Source organism: Gadus macrocephalus, chromosome 5 (genome assembly GCF_031168955.1).
Source record: "Gadus macrocephalus chromosome 5, ASM3116895v1".
Lineage (NCBI taxonomy): Eukaryota > Metazoa > Chordata > Actinopteri > Gadiformes > Gadidae > Gadus > Gadus macrocephalus.
Window position 1 is genome coordinate 10,021,074 of NC_082386.1, and position 10,000 is coordinate 10,031,073.

Here is a 10,000-nt window from a genome sequence, read left to right on the forward strand (position 1 = left end):
GGAGAAGATGAAGACCTCGGATGAGGTACGGTGAAAGACAATATCAATGCTAAATAATAATTAATAAAAAAACATCAATTCGACGTGGAGTCGTTGGGTTAAACAGAGATGACGATAACCCAGCTTTTTGTTCTTGCTGGTCAAGCAGGCCCACAGCGTGTTATGAGGGCTGTGTCTTTCAGTACAGAACATCACAGTTTGTACTTTTCTGTCACATGTCACGCTGTGCCCACGTTGATGCCAAGAGGAGGCTCTGTTAGAAGAAGGAGAAGTCTTGTTTCTGATCTAGTTCTACAGCTAATGAATGGACAACATGGCATGCACCCTGTCTCGTATACAGCGGGCGGCTGATAGGACCGGTGGGCAGTGAGAGTGAGGCGGTCGACCTTTCGGATGATGTTCTGCTCTCTTCTCCTCCCCTCCTCTCTCTCCCTCAGGGCACAGCTGGACAGGAAGTCACGGCCTACGAAGCCATGTCCTCTATCGTCAACTACATCCAGCCCAATAAGTTCATGTCTTTTGAAAACTCCAAAAGTAGGCTCTTCTCCGCTCTCCCTCTTAAATACTGTTATTGCCTGCAATTCATTTATAATTAATGCAACTTCAAATGTAACCGCTATTAACGATCACTAGCCTCCGTTTTATATTCATTGACTTGACGATTTTAAGTGTTGGTGTGGGTATTGCAACGGTCAATTTAACAAACAAGTTCTTAGTGCTTTGCTTACTGCCTACGCTTGCGATGAAACTGCATTAACACTGTATTTGTTGACGTTCCTGTCTCCTTTATTACAGAGAAGAACAAGAGTTACGGCATCTCGTCTTTCGTGGAGACCAAAGGAGAAGCGATGATTGCCAAGAGTGCAGTGGAGTTCGTCGAGTATCCTTTGCTCATTTGGAGCACGCACAATCCCATCCCACCGGTCAACAAGGCTTTGGTGGGCTGTTCATTGTACATATGGGACAGGGGTGGGTTTGCGGTTCTTTAACCAGGTTCCACAGATATAACCGGAGGCAGATGAGCAGGATCTACCCTAAAGGAACCAGGATGGACTCCTCCAATTACAATCCCCAGCCCTTCTGGAACGCCGGGTGCCAGTTCGTGGCCCTCAACTATCAGACTATGGGTAGCTATTGGGTTATTGAACTCTGACACAAAAGCATTAATCACAAGATGGGAAGACTCTGGTCACCCCATCTTGTGATTCATGCTTTTATGTCGATTGACAGGGTCGAGCTATTATACATGTGCTGTACATTATGATTAACATGGGATATGTGTTTGGAAGCTGTGGTTCTGTTCTTCACCACAAGGGGTCAGTGTTGGCCTTTTTTGACATGCACCAGAAACCCTACACTGTATCTGTCCAGCAAAAAAGTGGCAGCTGAACGGACTTGTGTTTGTGTTTTCAGATTTCCCCATGCAGCTCAACATGGCGTTGTTTGAGTACAACGGGAGGTCGGGTTACCTCCTCAAGCACGACGTCATGCGACGCAACGACAAGAAGTTTGATCCGTTCTGCGAGAGGATAGACACCATCGTGGCCAACACGCTGAGCATCAAGGCAAGGTTCACACGTAGCATTACACACACACACACACACACACATACACACACACACACACACACACACACACACACACACACACACACACACACACACACACACACACACACACACACACACACACACACACACACACACACACCGGGCATATGTTGAATCAGCAGCTTATAGGCTAGTCAGCCATGAACAGCTTGAGTCATACGCCAGTCATAAGGGAGGTGGGGGGACACTCTTCTGAGGTTTAAAGTGCAACTGGCAGGTTGGGAACCCAAATTAATTAATGTGGGGAAAGCATAAAGGAAATCGATGTTACCACTCCAACAGGTAAAAGCACCACCATCAGGTGTACACACCATTATGTGAATACAACATCAGGTGAATACGCCAGCAGGTCAAAGCACCACCATCAGGTGAATACCCCACCAGGTCAAAGCACCACCATCAGGTGAATACCCCACCTGGTGAATACACCATCAGGTGAATACACCACCAGGTCAAAGCACCACCATCAGGTGAATACACCACCACACCATCAGCGGAATACCCCACCAGGTCAAAGCACCCCCAGGAGGTGAATACACCATCAGTTGAAAACACCACCAGGTGAATACCCCACCAGGTTTAAACACCATCAGGTGAATCCACCATCAGGTGAATAATCAGGTGTATTCAGCATTAAATGAATCCACCTCCTGAATACACCTCGGCGCTACTGGAGGCGTGCTGCTTGACATCCTAGTGCAGAATGACATGTGGACAGCTGATTGACAGCCCCATAATGCCCCTAGGAACACACAATGGGTGTAATTCAAAAAATATTACCTGCTAGTGGCTCTTAGGAAATACTAACAACAGAAAACGCCGGTACTCATTATCCCCCCACAATATACCCTGATACTGACTTACGGAGAGACCGCTGAACAAATGACAAACAACCCAAGCCGGGTTAGAAAAGGCCAGTGTCCCCTCGGTTTAATACCGCCGTGTCCTCCAGAAGCTGTTCTCTCCATTTAATATTGATGGGAATTGTTCCCTGCAGGGGGTCAGCGTGCGTATCATTTATACCTGTCCGTTTCCCTGTGAGCTCTCAGACCTCACCTGACATGGACTCAAACTCATTGGTTTCATAAATTGAAGCTCACGTGCGCATCATCAACGACTGACTTTCTATGCCATACAGAGACCTGCATTGCCTCCCATGGTGCTGTCTATCTATAGCCGGTTCATTCGGTGTGAGTATATACACAGCCCGAAATAACTGCGGCTGCCTGCTGGCTACCTGGAGTTGTTCCCTGGTATCCATTAGTGTTAAGCTTTAGGAGAAAACCAATACATATTATCCTCCCGCGGGGGGGGCCATGTGTGTCCATGTGTTTGTATGAGCATTCAGTTTCAACCGGTTCAACTCCCTGTCCTTTAGACGCACCACGCACAGCGGGACGTGGAAGGGCTTTGTGTCGTTGTGAATGAATGGCGGAGAGACTTTTACAACGAAAACTAGACCAGAGTGCCCCTAACTGGTCTCTGACGCTGGGTTCTCACCTTGTCCCGCCAGATCTACTCAGGGCAGTTCCTGAGCGACAAGAGTGTGAAGACAGGTGTGGAGGCGGAGATTATCGGACTGCCGGGAGATCCCAAGAAAAAGTTCCGCACTAAATGGACCGCCACGCCAAACGCCATCAACCCTGTGTGGAACGAGGAGCCCTTCGTCTTTGACAAGGTGTGTGCGTGTATGTGTGTGTGTGTGATGACTACACACGTTTGTGTGTGTATTTGTGCACGTCTGTGTTTGAGTGTGTGTTTGAGTGATGACTACACACATGTTTGTGTGTGTGTGTGTGTGCGTGAATGCGTTTTGGAAGAAAGGGTACTTAGACAGATGAGACTTGTTAGTGTGTGAGTAATATGCAGGAGTCGGCTGACCCTGATGCATTGCTTCGTGCCGCATCTCGCCCAGATCCTGCTCCCCGAAATGGCCTCCCTCCGGCTCGTGGTCCACGAGGAGAACGGTAAATTCCTGGGACACAGGATCCTCCCTCTGGATGCCATTCAGTCAGGTGAGCGAAAGGAAGGCATCCCAACACTTTACATGATCCAACTCACAGCTCACTCACCGGTGCATACGCTCCCTCACCTTGTACTGGTTCTGTAGCCCTTGTATGGGTCTCCTAACCCAGCACTCACACCTGTCTTCTGTCGACAGCCACATCATATAAAGTCGTAGCCACGATAAAGGTGTATGAGTTCTTTACGTCTGACCTCCAGGCTTCCAGCACATCGCCCTCCGCAGCGAGGGCAACATGGTGCTGACGCTGCCCGCCCTCTTTGTGTACATCGAGATCAAGGACTACATCCCGGCCGCCTTCGCAGGTGCCCCGCCCGTCTGCTCTGTGTCCCCGCGAGGCGCGCGCCCGCTCTTAGAACCGGTCTAAATGGAATCCCAGGAAAGGGGAGGCGGCCACTGATGCTGATGCTGGAGACGAGAGGATGTGTTTATGGCCCTAATCACGTAGAGATGCTGGTGTATCTGAATATGATTGATCAGAACACACTCGAACACACACACACACACACACATACAGACGCACACACACACACACACACACACACACACACACACACACACACACACACACACAAACACACAGAATGGCAAACAGAATACATCTCTCACTCAACAATTAAGATAATAAAATATCAACTTTATATTTTGATTCAGGAATGAAGAATTGCATTTTTGCGAAGCCATCCTTTGTAAATTTGATTAAACTTATCCTTTATAATCCTCCACTCAAAAAAGTGTAATTCATATATTATCATCTCTTATAGGGCTGCTCGATTAGGGGGAAAAACATAATCAAGATTATTTTGGTCAATATTGATATCACGACTACTCAAATGATTGTTTTTGAGTTTGAAAACATGATGTATATATTCAGTATTTCTCTCCAAAGAATCACTTTGTAACTAAGAACTTTGAAATTTCCCCTTAAAAAAATACACAAAATGTTTAAATATAGAATGTTCAAATCAAAATTAATGTAGAAATATGTATCCAGCTGTTCTGCAATTTTTATCAAATATTTAGTGCATAAAATAAATATACTTGCGTTTCAACTCGATTACATTAGTTTGGGGCAGTGCAATCGAAATATTGATTGCACTGCCCCACTCTGTTATATTATATATATATATATGAATACAGTGCTGCTGCGTTACGCTATCGCTTTCTTCTCTCACCTCAGATTTCACGGATGCCTTGTTCAACCCAACAAAGGGCACAGAGAAGACCACCACCAAACCACAGGAGGTAAAATGAAGGCCGTACTTGAGACAACTAATCGCCGTATCCACTGGCAACCGGTGGAGTGACATACACAACCTGACCTCCGGTCTTCCATAAAACCATAACAGCAGTAATTGTCTTCCTGGAAGGCGATTATGTTGGTAAGAATGTGTTGTCCTGTGCTCCATCTCCCCTGAACAGTCCTCCTCCTCCTACGTCAGCCCCTACGAGATGCCCGCCGTTGCCGCCGTGGCGTCGGCCACTCCCGCTCCTGATACAGGTAATGGCGCTCGCGGTTAGCGACGGAGGTTATAGGTTAGTATTCACAAATTGTATCTGTTAAAGAACATGGATGGTAGGTGATTCAAATGAAGACGCGGTAAATGGGTTCGTTTTGTTTGGGTCGCACTGGTGAAAGCACAGATTGGCCTGTACAGTATGAGAGATGTTCATGAAGTGTGGATGTTCTCCAGCTAAAACTCCAGAGACCAAGACAGACGCCGTGGAACCGCCAGCGGCCGAGGCAGAGGCCACAAAGGCGGCAGAAGGAGAACCCAAAGCTGAGGAAGAACCAAAGGCTGAGGAGGCTGAGGAGGCTCCCAAGGCCGAAGAAGAACCCAAAGTTGAGGAGGCTCCAAAACCTGAAGAAGAACCCAAGGCTGAGGAAGAACCCAAAGCTGAGGAAGAACCCAAGGCTGCAGAAGAACCCAAGGCTGCAGAAGAACCCAAGGCTGCAGAAGAACCCAAGGCTGCAGAAGAACCCAAGGCTGCAGAAGAAGCCAAAGCTGCAGAGGAGGCGGAGGTCATCCCAGAGGCCGCCTTAGAACCAGCACCCGGCACCGAACCTGAGCCCGCCCCTGAGGGGCCGGTCAGCGAGCCGGACCCCGGGGTGGAGCAGACTCCAGCCGCTGTGGTTCCCGTCGCGGTCGACTCTACTCCTCCTCCGGCCGCTGGAGGTAACCCTCAGTTTAAATAGATACTCGTCCCTGAAGGTAAGGTTGAAATTGATCACGTTAAAGTGATCATATGTGTCTCCGAACACAAATGCTCGTGGTTTTCTATATCTATATCTATAGCTATATCTATCTCATGGTGTCTCCCCTGGCCTTTGTTCTTTCACTGACAGACCCCACCACGGTGAGTGTTGAAGAGCTCCTCCAGCACAAGAACTACATCAAGGTCACCAAGCGGCAGGAGAAGGAGATAAAGGAGCTGGAGAAGAAGCTTCAGAAGAAACAGGAGGACCTGATACAGAAAAGCACCGACAGCTTCAAGGCCTACAAGAAGAAGGGCTCCCTCAAGAAAAAGGAGTAAGGACCTGTGTTTTTCTCCTTTCTGTTCCAGTGAGTCAATGTTGAAAGATTGAAGGAACACAAGCGCATTCAAAGCAATCACAAAGGCCTGTGAATAAAGATGACTCATCATGGTACAAGTCACTCCAGCGCCGCTCAAACATGAACCCCTTTCTCTTTTCTGATTCTATAGGCTGTAATAATTGTGTCCCTTCTTCTAACATATCCCGTTACCGGGAACTGGTTCAGGCCTTGACCGGCGCCCCTGACGCTCCGATGTGTTGTGCAGGGGGGAGGGGGAGTCGACCCAGGCTAACGAGCAGAAGGAGAAACTCCAAGGGGATCTGAACACGCTGTTGGAAGATCAGTGCAACCAGATGAAGAAGAAGAAAGACACTCACGCCACTGAGGTAACGTCCATGAGTTCACTGCACTCAAATGGAATGGTTACATTGGAGAAATCGTACGAAAAACGTTACTGTAACTATTGATTTCCAAGGGTATTTCATCGTTATGACATTGAGGTTTTGCGTTAGCTTCAACCTTCACCTCTTTTTTTTTAGCAATACCATCTTGTTGTTAAAATGCAGAAGGAGCCAGAATTCATTGTGTTCGATGCACCTACTTCCACCACTTGGCCCACCCCTTTTTGCACCCATTGGCCATTTTTCATGGCTTTATTGATCCGACCCCCACCCGCCAAACCGAGGCCTTCTCTCCGTCGGATCAGGGTGCACCCACAGTTCTCTCCATCTCCTCTCTCAGCGCACGGCCTCAGCCTCACGGGCGAGCTGCCAGGCCCGCCACCGGCTCTATCGATTACCCATCAGCCCCGGGGGCTCAGGGGTGCTCTCTGAATCAAGCACTGACTCTGCATGAGATTGAGAGGTCAATCAAGTCGTCTTCCAGCGCCCGTACACCTCACTGGACGGACTGCACTTTAAATTTCAGATCAGTCCGACACAGAGGTTCATCGTTGTTGCAGTTTATTAGAGTCAAACACACGGATCAGGGCCAGGATTGTTTGAAGTATGGGGAGCGTATGAGGCTTTGGTTAAACCCCTCTCCTCCCTAGACTATCAAAAAGCCAAAACTAAGCTCTTTTGGATGCTTTGAAGACAAGGCAGGGTTTGCAAGGTTCCTAAATTGAACCACCGGGATTATCACATGCGTACAAATGTTTGCTGCAACTCAGTGCCATTTGTATCTCTGACTGCTCCTGCTCCTTGGCTAGGAAATGCTTTCTTCACAACGATTGGCACGCGGCCGCATTATTTTGGTTTCTCTCCAAACATCCATTCTTGGTCGGGTTGTTAAAGGTGCCATGGCATGAAAATCTCACTTTATGAGGTTTTCTAACATAAATATGAGTTCCCCTAGCCTGCCTATGGTCCCCGAGTGGCTAAAACTTGCGTTCGGTGTAAAACGAGCACTAGGTGTTCTGCTCGCCTTTGAAAAAACGGAGGCTCAAGCGCGCAGATTTGGAATGTGGTATCATATGTCGTCACATATCATCTAAGCTCCTCCCCTTACTCTGCCTGGCCCGCCCAGAGAATTTGGCCCGCCAATGAGACACGACCGTGCGAGCGCCACATGTGTGTGTGTGTGTGTGAATACACACACTGTAACGCAAGTGTTTCTTGTCGGTTCTTTGACGTCTCTTGTATTTCCACAACGAGACTGTAGTGGGGGTTATCTCAGCCATGGTTGAGAATGAATTGGGGGAAAGGAACTTTGGCTCCCTCAAGAACATGAACCATGACATGGAGGAGAAAGGGATTGTTGGCCACGAATGTCTCCCGCTTGAGCCCCGCTTCCCGCTGCCGAGGGACCACCGCCTCGACGCTGCAGGAGGCGGAGGTGCCTAAGCGCTGCCCGGCAACAATCCCTTTCTCCTCCATGTCGCGGTTCAGTCTACTTCAGATTGATGTTGACGTGGAAGAACCAGGAATGTCGGAGAACCCAACGCGGTCGTTCGAGATTCATAATTTCGGCTCACACAGCTTTTGGCCGTGATAATATATATTATATGATATAGATATCTATGTCTATGATATTATTTAGATATAGAGCTCCAGGACTCCCGTGTGTTCTAGAATATTTACAGAACACGGCTAAAGGCTGTGTGCGCCTCGCCATTGCGATACATCCACTGTAAACAGAGCGCATGGTACCGTGGCTGCAAGCTGCTCAGGGCCACACCCCCACCCTCCTCCTTGACCTGCCTCGCTCCTCCTCATTTGCATTATAGCTACAGACACCAGAACAGCGCATTTGGGGGAAGCTCAATGTGCGACTGGCTTGGAGTGGCTGTAACTCTGCACCATGGCTGAATTTCGGGAACGTCTTTGAATACTGTGTTAGTGGCCCACTAATACCTATACTAAAGCATCCATAAAATAGCATGTCATGGCACCTTTAAGTGCTTTTTTCTGCCACAGGGTCAAATATATATATTTTTTTCTTTCTCAATGTCACCCTTTTTTCCTGTTTATTTTTGGGTCATTATGTCACCTATAGAAACTACAAGCTTTCCTGGGGGGGTGGGGGGGGGGCTGGGTTGCGTAACATACAAACCCAGTTTCCTGGGTAGTGATGCAATACGATTCATCAGGTGGACAGCCACTATTGATCTGAGTCTTACGTCAACACACAGGATGTGGTTATGTCATTGGGTATTTTTTGTCGTTGTTGTTGTCGAGTGTTGGGCCTTCCTGTCCGCCTGTACCGACGTCCGTCTGTTTCTTGTTGGGCAGAAACTGGCCAAGCTGCTGGAGTTGGCCACAGAGAAACACACCAGTGAAATGAAGACACTTGAAAGGTCTGAACGCGCACACACACAGACACACGTGCACACACACACACGGGCGGCATGTAGCAGGAGGTAGAGCGTGTCCCTGAGCATGATACCTCACCCTCACCGCCCCAGCTGGCTGTCGCCTTGCCTGTATGACACCGCCGTCGGTGTGTGAATGTGTTCATGAATAGGTGAACGTTAGGCAATATTGTCAAGCGCTTTGAGTGGCCAGTGGTTAGAAAAGCAACGTATAAATGGAGTCAATTTACCATTTGCACGCACAAACACTCCATGAATTGTGTTTAGGAGACACTGCCACAATGCCTGTGTGACCCTGTGTTGAGACAGGAGGACGCAGAGGGGGCAGTAGCTCAGGAGGTAGAGCAGGTTGACTTGTAACAAGAGGGTTGCTAGTTTGATCACCGGATCTGTGTCCCTGGGTAAGACTCCCATCTACAACTGCTCCAGATGAGCTGGTTGTATAGCATCACATGGTTGACACCACTGTGTGTGTGAGTGGGTGTGTGTAGAATGTTTGTAAGTCGCTTTGAATAAAATCCACTAAATGTAAATGGGATTGTAGACAACAAGCAAGCAGAATGGGAATTAGATCCTTGATTTCTGTCTCATTCTGAAACCAAAGCACCAATTTTGGTTCCTCAGTGGAACAAAATGTTTTTCTTTAATTTAAAAAGGTATTTGGCCATGTACTTTGAGCATTTAGTGCAGGGTGTTTGAGGTGAACTGTTTGTGGCATTTGGAAGGGAGAAAAAAAAGCATGCCACTCTTGGCCTGTCCTTGGCTGCTCTATTGTAATCCTTCAGTCTGCTTCCACTGTGCTTCACCTCCACAAACCCCATCACCTGTGCAAACTGTGTTTGCACAGGTGATGAGGAGCTGTCTGAGGATGTCTGTATTTATAATGATTGTGTGTTTTTGTGTATGTGTGTGTGTGTTTGTGTGTGTGCATGCGTGCATGTGTGTGCGTGTGCGTGCCCCATCGCAACAAGCAGATGGTTATCTCAGGACAGCCATTAGCAAACAGGTGTTCAAACAG

General features: G+C 48.1%; 1 protein-coding gene across 1 annotated transcript in view; it reads left to right on the top strand.

The window, feature by feature from the left end:
* Nucleotides 1-10,000, top strand: part of plcb2 (phospholipase C, beta 2) — a 22,899-nt gene that overhangs the window by 8,778 nt on the left and 4,121 nt on the right. The window contains exons 15-28 of the mRNA XM_060052147.1: nt 1-25; nt 438-534; nt 796-880; nt 1,003-1,127; nt 1,414-1,565; nt 3,124-3,288; nt 3,526-3,625; nt 3,834-3,938; nt 4,814-4,878; nt 5,056-5,134; nt 5,328-5,810; nt 5,981-6,164; nt 6,436-6,556; nt 8,903-8,967. The exon at nt 1-25 is cut by the window's left edge and continues 89 nt beyond it. Of these exons, the coding sequence (XP_059908130.1) occupies nt 1-25; nt 438-534; nt 796-880; nt 1,003-1,127; nt 1,414-1,565; nt 3,124-3,288; nt 3,526-3,625; nt 3,834-3,938; nt 4,814-4,878; nt 5,056-5,134; nt 5,328-5,810; nt 5,981-6,164; nt 6,436-6,556; nt 8,903-8,967 (1,851 nt within the window). The remainder of the gene's footprint in view (nt 26-437; nt 535-795; nt 881-1,002; nt 1,128-1,413; nt 1,566-3,123; nt 3,289-3,525; nt 3,626-3,833; nt 3,939-4,813; nt 4,879-5,055; nt 5,135-5,327; nt 5,811-5,980; nt 6,165-6,435; nt 6,557-8,902; nt 8,968-10,000) is intronic.